The sequence below is a fragment of the Mauremys reevesii genome, linkage group 25 (assembly GCF_016161935.1).
Source record: "Mauremys reevesii isolate NIE-2019 linkage group 25, ASM1616193v1, whole genome shotgun sequence".
In the NCBI taxonomy this organism is placed as follows: Eukaryota; Metazoa; Chordata; order Testudines; family Geoemydidae; genus Mauremys; species Mauremys reevesii.
The window spans coordinates 14,561,986-14,577,155 of NC_052647.1; the positions used below are offsets into that span (position 1 = coordinate 14,561,986).

Here is a 15,170-nt window from a genome sequence, read left to right on the forward strand (position 1 = left end):
AAGTGGTACTAGCAACAGCTTTTAAACTACGGCACTAATACTCTCGTTTCCTTTGAAGACACGTTACTCCACCAAACACTACAATAACAATGTTTAAAAAAAATAAAATAAAATTATGGCATAATATAGTGTGAAAAGCACCTGAAATACATTCAACTTTCATCTTTGTAACAACTTCAAGTTTTTTTTTTCTTTCTTCTTTCTGTCATCCTTTTTTTGGAAGCAAACACATAATGCAGCTTTGTATTGAGTTTGGCAAACTCTTAAGATCTTTTTTTTCCCCTTCCCTTTCTTGAGAAGATAAAAGAGTTTTTAAAAACACATTCGGGTTTGTTTGTTTTTTCTGAGGTAAATTTTTTCCTGAGTAGTTAAAAAGAAAAAACAAAAAAATACTACATACATTACAAAAATAAAAATGAGGTCTAGTATATTAAACAATCTACATTTTTTTTTACTCCAAAACCTTCCCTCCCTCCTCCCATTTCCCTGTGCCATTTATTCCTAATAATAAATTCCTCATGATGGCTTGAAAAGATGTTGGGTTTTCTGCGGAACGAGTCCTTAGTATGGCACAGTTCAGAACAGAAAAATTGCCCATAATGCCACATCCAACAGGGACTGTTTTGTTAAATGATGGCTGAAAAATTTCTATTAGGAACAACAACAACAACAAAAATCAGGTCTCTGTAAATCGACTAGAGAGCTGTCGTATCACGCGTGAGAAGGCTAAAACCGAACGTATCTCCACCTGGCTGCATCCTTTACGTTGCTGGTCTCAAAACAGATGAACGGGAAAGTAGACGAATAATAAATAGATTATCCTGAGTTCAGTGAGCGACTACTTCCAAAAACAAAAACAAAACCAAACAAAATCAGTCAAGTCCGTCATAGAAAAGCCTGTAAAGGAATTTGTGTGTGTTCGGGTCTTTTCTTGGATCAAGTATTTCACCTTCAGATCAGCTTGGACATAGGAGAAAGACAAAAGACACTGACTGAATTCGTGGGCGATCTGTTATTCCATCCTTAGCAGCTGGAGCTAGACCAGAGACTACAGAGCAACAGATCTGAACAAATACAAAATAATTCCCCTGAATCTTCCACTCAGAGGTCAAGCTGGCATACAACCAACACCGCCACCAACACCACAACGCCACTGGAGTCTGAGGGCTTGGCTCTCCCAGCCCACCCCTCCCACGCGCCGTCAGTGCCTGGACCCGTACATTTTGTCCCACTCCTCATACAAGTCCAGCTCCTTCTGGGAGACGGTGGGGCGGATTTTGCAGAAGGCGTTCTCGAAGTCTTTGTAGGATGTGGGCTGCAGCTGGCCTGGCAGGTTGTGGAGTTTGGTGGGGCCGGCCTGCTGGCACAGCTGGATGAGCTCGCTGCCTGAGTAGCTCTCGGTGTGCTGCACAAGGGAGGCCATCTCCCGCTCACTGAGGCAGTAGTTCTGCTGGGCCAAGGTGTGGTGGAGGATCTGCCGCCGGGCGATGCTGTCAGGCGGGGAAATGTAGAACCGCTTGGTGAACCTCCTCTGGGAGGCTTCATCCACATTGCTGGGCCGAGTGGTCGTCCCGATGACGACGACGTTCTGCTCGGCTGAGGTAGCTATGTTGTCCAAGTAGGAAAGCAGCTGAGACTTGAGGCCGCTCACCTGGGTGGCTTCTTCACCAGCGCAGGCCACGAGGAGGGACTCCACCTCGGAGATGAGCACCACTGACGGCTGACGGCAGCTAGCCACGAAGAAGACCGTCTGCAGGATCTTCTCAGCCTCACCCTTCCACTTGGAAAGCAGGGCTGTCCCACTGAGATTCAGGAAGGTTGAGCCCAGCTGGGTGGAGATGCACCTGCTCAGCAGAGTTTTCCCTGCTCCACGAGGCCCAAACAGCAGGATGGTCCTGGGCGGCCGGCTCTCCCCAGTGTATGCCCCAGGCCTCAGGATAGGCCACACCAGCTCTTCCTCGATGGCGGCTTTGACCGAGACCTGGCCGGCAATGTCCGTCCACTGGACGGGAGGGCTGCAGTCGACGATTTTGCTGTTCACCAGCTCTAGGATCAGGGGGTCTACGTTTTTCAGCTGCTCTTCCACAGGCTGGCTGCTGAACACCTGTGGCTTGGCCTGCATCCCATGGGCAAAGGCATGGCCCTGCTCACCGCCTGCACGCTCGCCATTGGCGAGGGGCGGGGTGAACTTCTCAAAGCTCTCCCCGGGCCTCAGAGGGGCTTCCCCGGCACCGTACGGAGGGGAGACCAGGCCTTTCATCGGCTGGCTGTTGTACTTCCCTACATGCTCCTCCAAGGCCACAGTCGCCGCTGCTCCCGTCGGCCTTTTCCCAGCCTTGAAGGGCAGCTGGGAGGTCTCGGTGCTTCGGCTGAAGCTGTTGCCACCACATTCGCCGTTGTCGGACATCTGGTACGGCGACTCAGGGGTGGACTTTGGTTGCTCATAGCTGTATTTCCTGTACCTGCCCTCAGCTTCGTCCTCGCCCCCGGGGATATCAAAGGCCTTTCGTTTCAGGGAGCCCCCCGAGTCGCTGCTGAGCGGGGGCACCGGGAGGGGGGGCAGGCTGGAGCTCTGGTAGCTGTAACCAGGGATGCCTGGGGGCCGGGAGGAGGGGGGCGGCGGGGGGATGGGGGTGGGTGCAGCAATGCCCGAGGGCAGGTAAGAGGCTGGCGGGTGCGAAGGGTGGATCCCCCCGTAGCCGGGCTGAGGCGGGTAGCCGCCTGAAGTGTAGTTGTACATGGGACCTGAGGAGCTGTAGCTGGGGACCAGCGCAGAGGAAGGGTGCGTGGGCTGCAGGAGTCCTGAGCTGTGCAGGGCTGATGGGTGGGGAGGGGGGAGTGCTGGAGTGGGCTGGCTGCAGTAGCCTGATGGCAGGTAGGTGCCACTGTAGCCTGAGGTATACTCCTGAGCCGAGCCAAGGCCGCTGGAGCCGGTGGCTCCCCCACATGAGTTAGTGGAATAAATGGGGTCTGCGAGGTTGCCCGGGACAACAGGGGAGCTGCCAAGCCCTACAGGCCCGTTTCCGGGGGCGGAAGGAACGACCCCCTTGGAGCCAGGCAGTCCATCGTGCATGGCATTCAGGGGGTAGGCACCGTCCGAGCTGTGCGACATCGGCCACGGCTCCACGTCACCTTTCTGCCCATTGAGCGGCCCAAAGGCTCCATCCCCATAGCTGTTCAGCACCGGCCTCTCATAGGGCGAGTCCAGCACCCCCGAGTACTTCTCCGCATACCTCTTGAGGAGGTTGGAGGCCGTCAGCGCGGAGATGTCGTCGTTGGCCCAGGCGTAGTGGAAGCGCTGCCGGCTGCTGTGGTAGAGGTCAGATTTGTGGGCTGGTGAGGAGGTGGTGGAGGAGACATCGAGGTGCTGCTCTGGCCACTGGTTCAGGGGCTGGGCATGCTCTGGTGTCCAGTGCATCTTCAACAGAGCTGGGGACAGGGAAACAGAGGTAGAAAGGGTTAAGTGTGGCTCGGGAGTAGAGCGGTCCTGCTGAAATGGAGGCAGGTTTAAACGTACAAGGCTCAGCACCCAGCCCTTCTCAGTCTGCTAAATGTAAAGAGGGTCGCGGCTACGCGATAGGGCTCCCTGGGGTGTCTTCAGCATGGAAGAGGCCAAGAACCCCTCACCTAAATAAACTGGCCCAATCTCTAGACGTGCAGAGCAGGCAAACTCCCCACTAAAGTTCACAGGAGCTGAGGGCAATTAGCACCTTGGACAAGCAGGCCAGTGGTAGTCCAGGGCCTGCCTTCAGGCACTAAAGTTTGAATGTTTTAGCAAAAGGCTCCGTGATGTTCATAGAGCCCCCTTTGAGGCTGGGTCGGCTTCTCTTTAGGAGCGTTTCTATGCCCTATGATGGGCGGGGGGAATCTTTTTATTTTCAAACTGAATCAGGCTTCAAGACAAAAATGTTTACGTTACACTGGGAAAACATGTAGTGACCTACGCGTCCCTGATGATAAACATTACCATGTGCCAAACCTGAGATCCGCCCTCTAGTGGTCACACAAACACCGAGCCCAGCTGCTTATTTCACTCCCAGTCCTACTAGGCAGCATTTTGTGATCAAGACCAAACTGCGGAACAGCATAGAACACACTGGCTCAGGGCCCAGAGGAGACATTCGCCGGTCTGATGGCTTGGCATGGGCTTGACTCTCTTCGCACCGATGGGAACCATACACACAATTCCCCGCATATCACTAATCATCATTGTCGTGCTTTACACTTCTAAGCCACTTTTTAGCTGAGAATTTCAAAATCCGACCACAAAAACCATCCAATGAATCATGGATCATTATGATGATTAGTTCCACTGTAGTAGTGCTTAGAGCTCCCAGTCAGGCCCAAAGCAAGACTCTGCAAGTGCATCACAAAACGACTCACCTGCTAAGCCAGAGCTAAGGTGGTTGTGACAAAATGTGCATTGACAGAGGATGTAACCAAGATCAGAGTGATGTAGTGTGGTAGTTTAGACTAGCCCTTAGTCTGTTACCTTGGGCCTTGTGGGGGCCTTCACAACCGTGCAAAGCCATTTTAATGTGGTAGCACTTTGCACGGGTGTAAATGACATACGAGGGGCAGACCCCGGTCTGCATTTCTGCTCAGCTTGTTCAAAGGGTTAGAAGGCAAGTTTGGGACACAACACAAAAGATCGGCGTCTCCTCCTCTCAGACATGCTGCTCCCTTCCTGCTTTACGCCCGCGGGAGCGAGAGCAGACTGAGCCCAAAGGGTCACAGCAGATATGGATCTGAGTGAAGATGCTGGGACCCAGATCACAATGTGCTGGGCCTTCGGGGTGCTGCTCCTTGCTCCACACTGTCCCTAAAGGCCCCACGTACAGAGTGAATCACAACGCACTGGTTCGTATCAGCACGTGGCTAAACCAGGCGGAACGACACAGACAGGCCGCAGGTTCCACCTCTCCTGACGGGTCGGACACTTACTATGAATTATCCATGAGCCCATATGAATCCCAGGCTCTTTTCACCAGGCTCATTTGTCATGGGAAATTAAATCCATACTGTCAGGTAGGTGAAATATCACAAAGCTGGACGGGTATTTTCTGAGAGCTGTGTCCTGCCTCCTGGCCTGGGGGAGGGTGGGAGGCCCTAAAGGCCCTGGCTCTGCCGCGCACAGGAGAAGGCTGCAGAGGGGGGAACGGAGCACAGCAGAGCAAGGGTGCTGGGATGGCACACGGCCAGTGCGAATGAGGGAGCGGAGACCCATTGGGCAAAGCAGCCCTAAAGAGAAGCCTTCTGCACCGCAGCAGCTGCTCTGGTCCCCAGGCTGTGGGTGAGTTGGGGGGGGAGGGTTCCCACCTTCCATGGAATCCACCCAGCCAAATCTGTTCATGCCGGGGGTCGAGGATCGGGCTCTTACAGAGCCAGTCTCCTTCATTGTGCTTCCTGGGGTGCGCGTGGGTAGGTGGGGAGAGAGGGTATCAAGTGGGACAAGCCGCCATGCCTAGACGCCGACTCCATGGGTGCTCCGGAGCCAATTAACTCCTCCCCCTCCCTCCCAGCGCCTCCCTCCCGCCACAGTCAGCTGTTCAGCCGCATGCAGGAGGTGCTGGAGGGGCGGGGGGAAGGCAGGAAGAGGCAGGGCGGGGCAGAATGGGGGTGGGAAGAGGTGGGGCTGGGGTGGAAGCATGGGGGAAGGGGGGAAGTGGGGGCAGGGCCTGGGGTGGAGCGGGGGTCAAGCACCCCCCAGGAACAGAGGAAGGCGGCATCTCCGCGCCATGCTGCCTAGTGTAGTGCATCCCAGAGGGATGTTTTTCATTCTGGGCACCTGCACGGGATAGCAACTCACACAGCTTCCAGCAGGATTTTACACAGGCAGGAACTGAGGCGCCCAATCCTGTGAGGTGCTGAGCACCCTTGTCTCCTCTAGACTTTGCCAGACCCCCAGGACCAGTCCCTTTAGAGATATATAAATATGGGGCCCAATTGTGCTGTCACATCCTTTTTTCACCTGGCTAATGCTAGTGATTCGGATCAATTGACATGTGCAGGAGGAGAAACAGACTAGTGGAGCCCCCTTGCAGGGTAACTGGGGCTCATTAATAATGAAGCAGCCTTGAAAAAACAAAACAGACCCCTGTGCACTAGCATGCAGCCACTGACTTTACATGGCACGCCCAGCGTTAGTGTCATTGTGGAAGAAAATGCACCAGATCCTCACCGACTCAATGGAAATCAGTGGAGTTATGGCTGATTTCCACTAGCTGAGTGTCTAGCCCAGTGAGTCTGAACGGAATGTAGAGCCCTGGGTTGTGCCGTCTCTGAGCGGTGGGATACGGATGACATAATGTCTACATTGCATGGATCCACATACACAGAGCAAGCTTCACTGACACGGGTTTTACCCCTGTTTGACTCCATCGACTCGCGCCAGCAGCATGACTCAGGCCCACTAATTCTCACCGGAACTGAGTGAAGGTCTCTGGCCCAGGAATGCACCAGGGAAAAGCCGCACATAATGAAAGAATCCAGGGCAGGCAGTGCTGGAGGAATGCGAGCAGCACATCGCCCTTCTTTTGACTTAAGTGACTTTAATTGCACTGTTCTTCTTCTGAGCTAATGAACAAAGACAGACAGGGACCCTTGCTAAGGGCAAAGCAAATTCCAAAATTTCCAGGCCAGGAGAAGGGGGCCTTTGGGACGCTGCTCATAGTGCACGGGCACGCGGGCACTCCCTCCCTCCCTCTCTGTGTTGTCGATTGGTGTGTGTGTGTTCTCACACCAACCTCCACTCCTTCCCTAACATCCCTCCCCCTTTACTCATTCACAAAGGCCTCGGGGGAATGCTAAAGTGGGGGCTGGGAGGGTTCTGGACACGCCATTCACTTGCCTCTCTCAGCCTTTAAGCCACTTTGAGGCCACAGCACAATTAGATTACTTAATGCTTTAATTGACTTATATGGCATTTGTGCTTCCACTCTGGATATCAAACTTACACAAGAGGATTTAAATGCGTGGCTTTATCTGACATCCTCTCTGCATTTACTTGCCATTATTAAAGCGCCACCGATAGGTAAACGGTCAGACAGAGACAGCAAAGGCAGCCCGCGGGAAAAGGACCCCTTTTTAATGAACACAAAGGCGAGTGCTTTCCAATAAACTTCCCTTCTTGCAGCTGATTTTTTCCAAGCACAACACTAATATGGTTGGAGGGGGGAGGAAACCATCCCCCTTCGATTGGGAGCACGAGGCAGCAGGAAGCGATTAAAAAGAAAAAGTGAATTTCAGGAGGAAGCATGAGACTTGGAGGGACAAGGAGGACGTTTTTAAAAGACAGAACAAAAGTACCAGGCCCTCGAGCATTATCGTTTAATCACAGTAACCCATTAACCAGGATTGCGCAGGGCTGGGTCCCAGGGAGATCCAGCCAACGGCTCAAGACGCACCATCGAGGCAGCACGGCCGCAGAGACATCAGAAAATAGGAGCCGCATTAGCGGCGCTGCCTCCATTGTGACTCTGGTTATTACGTATTATCGGCGCTGCGGTGAGGCCGAGGAGCCCCCGTCACAGACCAGGACCCTGCCGTGCTGGGCATGGTACAGACAGGAAAAGACACCTCCTGCCCCACAGAGCTTACAACAGCGCATTGTGTGCTGAGCACTCTACACTCCTGAACTCATCGCTCATAATATCGAGCTGATCAGGTTAAGTGGTAATTTTCTCTCTTGCGTCCATCCACTTATTTAACATAGAGAAATGTGGATCTGGCAATTTTTCAAGTTTATAACCAGAAGACTTCTAGTATCTGCCCCCTCCCGAGTAAAATTATTAGATATAGCTGGTTTGGGGTTACAAGGAAAATACTGCAGCAGCATCCACACTGGCCAATCCTTGCATGTCCAGGGAGTCAAAGGGGTTGGTTTTATAGAAGCACAGAGAAAAAAATATTTTTTATGAGCCTGATCTCAGAGTTGCTCCATGCCTGGAACTGACTGATTTCCCAGGAATTCCTCAAACACAGGGTGGCTGCAGGATCGGGATCCATTGCAGAGGTGGTTTTCGAAGCACAAAGTGGATCTGATTTTCCCAGAGCATCTTTTCAACTGCACACACCCAATATTTGCACACGCAAAGAGGACTGCCTGGTTCCATTATAATTACTTGCCCTGTGCTAGTGCACGGACCAGAACTCCTTTGTGCTAGGCGTTGTAGACGTGCAGAACAAAGTTTCTGCAGGCAAACTTCAGAGGCTCTGGAATTTGGCTGGTGTCAGAACTATTGTCATCATGAAGTGTATTTTTACTGAGCATCGGTGTGAAGAGTAACACAAAACACAATTACAAAAAACACAAAGGGAAAAATGCCTCCATACGACCCGTTTAAATGTGCGGTTCGAAAGGCATTTGGAAAAAGGGCCAAAGCAAAAACTAAAACCAAAACACATGCCCTTAAAAATAAGAAAAGAGAGGGAGGGAGGGAGTGGGGGACAGGGCTGGCAGGCACAGAAGTTGTCATGGGTTTGAAATGTAACGTGAATAAGCTTTCAGAGCAGGACAGATGTTTCAATGCTCCCCTTCGGCAGTGTGAGAAAATTACTGTCCAGTGACCAAATGGCATGTCAGTTTCCCACCCTCCCTGCTTCTCCATTATCTAAAGCACAAGACAAAAGGAGGGAGGGGGCTGGGCAAAGGAGAATCCTATTGTTCCCGGGTGCACTAATTATGGAAATCTTGTTAATCTATTCAGCAGCAACGCTGGACTGGGCTTTTGTTAGGGGGCTTTTTAACTGTGCACAACTAGAGTGCACAGCAGAGTGTCCAACTGTTCAGTGTTTGAGGTGGGGAGCGCTCTGTCCCCCCCAACACCCCTTTTACTGCACCAGCCCTCTGTGTCCAAGCGGAAAAATCCAGGCGAGTTATTTCACAAACAGCCATGAGGCTTTACGCACCCTGTCCAGCCCAAGCGACAGCCGGCCACGGTGGTGCAGACACATGCACTGCAAACACCTCCGACGATCTAATAAACCCCTGTATGCCCAGCCTGGCTTTTTACACACACACAGCTCCACACACTAGTACACTGCACAGAACCTGTATGCACACACCAGACCAACACCCATGGTGGCCCAGATCCTCGTCCAGCGTAGTTCCATGGACGTTAATCACACTGGCTGAGGATCTGGCCCGATTGATGCTTTGCAGTACACAGCCTCTCATGCCCCTAAGAGCAATGCAACGTCCAGTGACTGGATCTGCAGAGCACGGCCAGCTCCAGGCACAGCTCCCTCGAACTGAAACCTGGAGCCGCTGGGGATCGGCTCCCCCATGGACATGCTGAGCAAGACGAACGAGTGACATTAGAGGAGGAGGGGGAAGGGAGGGAGGGAGCGAACTCCAGGGAAGATGAAAGAGGGAAATGGAAAGCAGGCAACGCTGATTACCCAACAGCAGAGGCACGAGGGATTATATTCCACAGGGCGGGTGAGACCGAGAGCAACACGCACACAAAACAACAATAGTAATAAAACGTGGCCTACACAGGTCTCAGAAAGGCTTTGCAAACAATGAATGGAACCTCACAACCGCCCCATGGAAGGGCTACAGGGGATGAAAGGCAGCCCCTCCCTGGAGAAACAGGATGAAATCAGCGGGGCCACTAGGGTTAACACCCTGCCCTGACTAAGAAATGGTGCCGTGGGACCTTCAATGGCCAGGAGTGACCACGTTCTCAGCCTGGAAGATGCAGCGACCCAGCAGCCCCCAGTAGCGCGGTGAGGAACTAGTTCGGTGCAGACTCCAAAGGCAGAGATGGGGGGAAATACAATAGCAACCCCCTCAAGCTGAGAATCTGCAGAGTGACAGGATCTGAATCCAATCTGCATCTGGCTGAGCAGTGGGGTGGGGCGGGGAGGGGGCACAGGAGCCACTTTAAAGATCACCTAGGAACGAGATACAAAAGGGGACTCAGATGCCCGGCCTGGCCCGGTATGTGTGCACCTCGGATGATCTCCCTTTAGTGACCACCCCTCACCTCTTTGCAAAACCAGTCCAGCTCCAGGAAAACCTGCCCACCGCTCCCCCTAGCGTTTGTGGGGAGGAAAAAAAACACCGCTTCTCTGCAGGAACGCAACATCCTGGCCATGGGAGAAGAGAAAAACTCCAGTCCCTAACACAGGGTACAGCCCTGCAAATCAGGCAGCAGGATAAATAATCAGCACCCCAGATGGAGGTTCATGAGACTAATCGCTATCAACTAGGGCAAGCAGAGCTCCCGCTTCACGGCATCAGTTGGCTTATGGCATTACAAAGGGGCAGGGCAGATATTCTCTTTCCCAGGTCACATCTTGCTGCAAGGCAAGATGCCAGACCCCCTGGCCCACTGGTGTAATCTGGGCTGGCAAATGGCATGTTTATAGGATTACAGAATCGCTAGCACCATACAGGATGCCAGAAACAGGAAGAGCCCAGCTGGAGTTTGGGGCAATTAACATGTAAATGTTAGACCCAAAGAGTGTCCAGAAAATGAACACGGCACCAGACGATTTAACACACACACACACACACACACACACCTCGCCCCAGTGCTGGACAATCCAGAGCTGGGACCAGGCCACGTCCATCCTGAGATGCGCCGGTGGGCAGCAAGATTTGTGCGGCAAGTTACATAACCTTTAGTTTCTTCCTGCTCCCCAAAAGCAAATCGACGAGCAGCATTTCTTTACAGTGGTAACAAATCCTGGGTCTTTGGCTTTCCCTCGACGGGGCACATGCACACAAGACACGGATCTGTTCCAGGTTCTCTCATCACCACAGTATCTAAGATCCCAGACCAGCTGCCTAGCAAAGCGCCCACAAAATGTGATGCGGTTGGCCCCACCTATGTGAAAGAAATTCAAATGGATGTAAACGTGTCTACACAGTTAGGAGCTTGTCTACGTAGCAAGTTACTGTGCAGCAAGTCAGGGTGTGAATCTACAATGCAGTAATGTGCCAGGTAGACAAGCCCTTGGTACCGCAGTCCTACCAGTGCAGCTTGTTGTGGTGACATCCAACATAAGCCCCATTTTATACCAGTACAGCACGTCCACACTAGGTGTTTGCACTGGTTTAGCTACACTGCCAAGTCTTGTGGCAGCTGCATCAGGGTAATTCTCCAGCAGTGAGCAGAGCCTCTGCCCCGTGATCTGTCACAATGCCTGAGCGCTCTGCTCTCCTGTGGCGACTGAGGTCTAAAAGCACTTTACACACATGGATGCACTAACCTTCACAATGCCCCTCTGGGGCAGGTCGGTATTACAAGCCTCATTCCTGAGCCGGGGAAATGACTCACCCAAGGTCACCCAACTAGCGGGTGGCATCATTAAACCCTAGCCGAAGTTTAAAAAATGGATACGTTTCCAGCACCATTGGAAAAAAAACAAAACAACCTCACTCACACTCTGGGCCTGATTCTGCTCTCACTCATGCTGGTGTAAATCAGGAGTTATTGGCACTAAGCCCACCAGAGATATACCTGGGCAAATGGGAGCAAAATTTTTAATTATGCAGGGAATTTTGCAGAAAGGGCAAAGTTTTCTGTCTGTGCCAGTGTATTAAAAGGAAATGTTTTCCATCAATATCTCCCCTGCAGCTATAAGCCAACAGGTGGCTGGGATGTGCAAAAGCCATGTTTTTTCATCCTAACGCCCTAATATTCTTCAGGTTTGTTTTAAAAAATAAAGTTCCGTGTTTAATGGCCACTTATCCCTAACTGCAAGTATGAAAACTGCACCCCAGCCATCTTCTACCTCCCCTACAATGTGGAACTGTATCTTCAAAGTTTCATCTCTGCACTCAGCTTTGCCTCTCCACAAGCACTACAGCATACAGCCTCCTCCACAATCCCCCAGAAGATAAAGAAAATAAAGATGAACCTGTTAAAACACACACACTCCTCAGTATTCTGCAGACATGGTGTCAGTGCCTCTGATGGTGTTAATCAACGTAACACCACTGAAGTCACGGTAGCTTTTCTGATTTATACCAATAGAGCATCTGGCTCCAAAACAGATGCGGAAGTATCGGAGGTGAACAGAGCAGAGTTCTGTGTTTTATTTTTATATGTGGCCATCAGTTGTACCTGACAACATTACGTTTCGTGAGACCACTCCCAAATATATTTGAGCAGACTGTATGTCAGTTACTGTTCAAATGCAACTGGTTGAAAAACAAAACAAAAAATCCACCCTTACTGTATTCTTATCATTAAAACTATGAATACTTTAAAAAAAATTGCAAAAGGACTGGAGAGATTAGATGTTAAACCAAAAAACCAAACAATAACTAATCCAAGTCACAGGAGCTGATTTTTTGCAATCTGGTCTGTTGCTATGAAATGAACTCCCAGGTTTACAACACTGGATATCCAGGTACAAATTTGGCCTGTTCACCAAATCCATCGGGGAGCTGCTTCCCTTTGTCTCCTGCATTGTCCACCCCCTCCTAAGTGATGTTGACAAGAGGAAAGGATGGTTTACCAATCAAAGCAGGGTCAATGTACATATGTTAAAAGGATTTAGGCTAACTCCAATCACCCCCAAGGAGCCGCCACTGCCCAGAACTGGGCTCCCTCGGTGAGCCGAGGGCTCTGTAGTGTCCACTCTGCCCACTCATATATCAAGCGCAGAGCAGCTGGACATCACTACAAAATGGAGACTGACCAATAGGCCATTTCCCATCTGTGCCGTTTCAGTATCCGTCCGGCAAATGAAAAATTAATATGTATCCATTCGGACTGGCGGCAGCTGAGCCGCACCCATCTGTCAGGCTGAGACCAGATAATCTTAGCTAAATGTAACTCAGAGAGAGCGAGAGATCATGCAGAACCGGGGATGGGGCCTCATCTGGGACATCCCTAGGACTAGAAGCTATTGGTGATTAAACACAGAGGTTGTTAATAAAGCAATAAGGAAATAATAAATAATGAATTTTAGGAATGTTGCTCCAAGCTCCAGAATTTTAAACTAGACTGAGAGGTGGGAAAAAATCCCCCCAAAAGCGAATAAAAAAGATTTCTCTCATACCGCACTCCTCACTCCCAGGGCATGCAACAGTTTCTTATTCGGCTGTTGTTCTGATTCCTTTTTATTTTCCAGCAGGAAGTTTGCAAACTCTGTAGTTTTCAGCCTCGATCCCCAGGTAATCCAGCTGGGTGGGGCTGGAGCGGCTCAGCTGACAAGAAGCCACATAAAGTCTGAAATGGATGGTTTGGGTGGAAGTACCCCTCAGGAAAGCACCAGATCAAGTCTGGGAGACGCACTGCCCTGGGTCTCAAGTTTCCACACACGGTTATTTACAAGCAGGCTTTGGAGAATCCTGAAAATCAGAAATATCAAAGAAGAGCAGCCCAATTCAGATGGAAACAGGTCCCGGCAGGTTCACACAGACACCGAGACTTACAGCTGTCCCAGATCACGCTAGAGCCAGGATGAGCACGCGGGATGTGGAGACCAGGCAGACTGTGGAGGGCACAGAGGGGCGTGTTAGGAACCCGAAACCCACCCTCGTGCAGATGGATCAGGCCCCGCTTACGTCCCATGGACGCCCTATTTTAAAAGCACCCAGGGACAGGGCAGTTTTGGCACCTCCTGTCCTGGGAGACTGAATGAAAAGGTGCTGGGTAACTGGTAATGCTGAACACTGCGGCTAGTCTGCTTTAAGACCGAGGCTGCTGAATATCACAGTCCCCAGATCAGCTCACGGCAGCCACGCGCATGCATGCGCCTCCGAGGGCAGGATCTGGCCGGAGCAGGAAACCAGTTCCTGGAGGCCTTGTCTGCACAGAGCTTTTTCTTGGTACTGTGCTTCAGCAGCACCCACTGTGGCTGCCGCTGAAGCCTTTGACAGTGCAGCATTTCACGGCACAGTTCCAGGAGGCAGCCCGTGCGTGCGACGCCACAGAACCACGCAGCGCGGGGGCAGCCGACGCAGCTGTGCTCCAGATTCTCTAGTAGCCACACACACGAAGGACAATACCAGACTCTAGACTCACCGTCCCCAGCCCGCCTCACTGCTCGTGCAGCTGGGGATTTCCAGTGCCTAGCGGAAACCCTGAGTGGTGTTAGGCGGGCACTGCCACATCTGTGCCACTCACTGGACTGCCCTCCCAGCCCTACCAGCATGGGGCATGGCTGGAAAGATGGTGGAATGGTTCATAGAATCTCAGGGTTGGAAGGGACCTCAGGAGGTATCTAGTCCAACCCCCTGCTCAAAGCAGGACCAATCCCCAACAATTTTTTTTTTTTTTTTGGCCACAGATCCCTAAATGGCCCCCTCAAGGATTGAACTCACAGCCCTGGGTTTAGCAGGCCAATGCTCAAACCATGGAGCTATCCCTCCCCCCATTACTGAATGCAGAGCAGGTCTCCCAGGCTGGCCCAGTAGCTCAATGAGTGTCCATGCCCTGTTCCCAGTAGGGCACGGGCACCTTCTCCACCCCCATGTGCCTTGCACTCCGCTCCTGGCTGGCAGCTCTGCTTCGGGAGCTATCTGCCTGCAGATCCCTGTCCAGTCTCCCCAAAGGACTGGGGGCTGGGCTCACACTCCTCTCGATGCACCCACGTCTCTTGGTGCCACCAGGGTTACTCCGCAGCACATGGGACGGGGACTCCACTGCAGGCGGCTCTAGGATGGGGAAACCTGAGCAACGGGTAGGAGGAATCTCAGAATATTATTAGCTCTCAGATCCCAGCTCGGCCACCCCAGTTCCAGGGACTCTGATGGGGCCAGGATCCGCCTGAGGACGGTGTCCCTTGATGGACATTCCAGCCCCTGAAGAGAGACGAGGTCCCCAGGGCATGGATCAGACATTATGCCTGAGATGCACATGGCCTAACCCCAAACACCCCATTTCAGAGGATTAAGTTAGAGAGAGGAAAATCCATTTCCAATCAGCAAAACAATTTCCCCAAACAGACGTGGCCTCATAAAAAGGTCAGAAGGTCAGTTAACCCAATTGGCACACAATCTGCACAACAATGACCGAGCTCTCCATAGAACCCAGAGGCGGCAGTACTCTGGGCGTGTGCTGTATGGGGCAGGGTGGCACCAATGCCTAGCTACATCTCCAGGGGCCAGGCTCCTGGCTGGCATACATGGAGGTAGCTCTGCTGATGGCAAAGAAGATTTACACCAGCTAAGGATCTGTCCACAGGTCTTTTTCCTGACCCCA

General features: G+C 51.9%; 1 protein-coding gene across 1 annotated transcript in view; it reads right to left on the reverse strand.

Annotated features, from left to right (window-relative positions):
* Positions 1 to 366: 366 nt before the first annotated feature.
* Positions 367 to 15,170, reverse strand: part of FIGNL2 (fidgetin like 2) — a 42,902-nt gene continuing 28,098 nt past the window's right edge. The window contains exon 2 of the mRNA XM_039513750.1: positions 367 to 3,429. Within this exon, the coding sequence (XP_039369684.1) occupies positions 1,202 to 3,418 (2,217 nt within the window). The 5' untranslated portion in view covers positions 3,419 to 3,429 and the 3' untranslated portion in view covers positions 367 to 1,201. The remainder of the gene's footprint in view (positions 3,430 to 15,170) is intronic.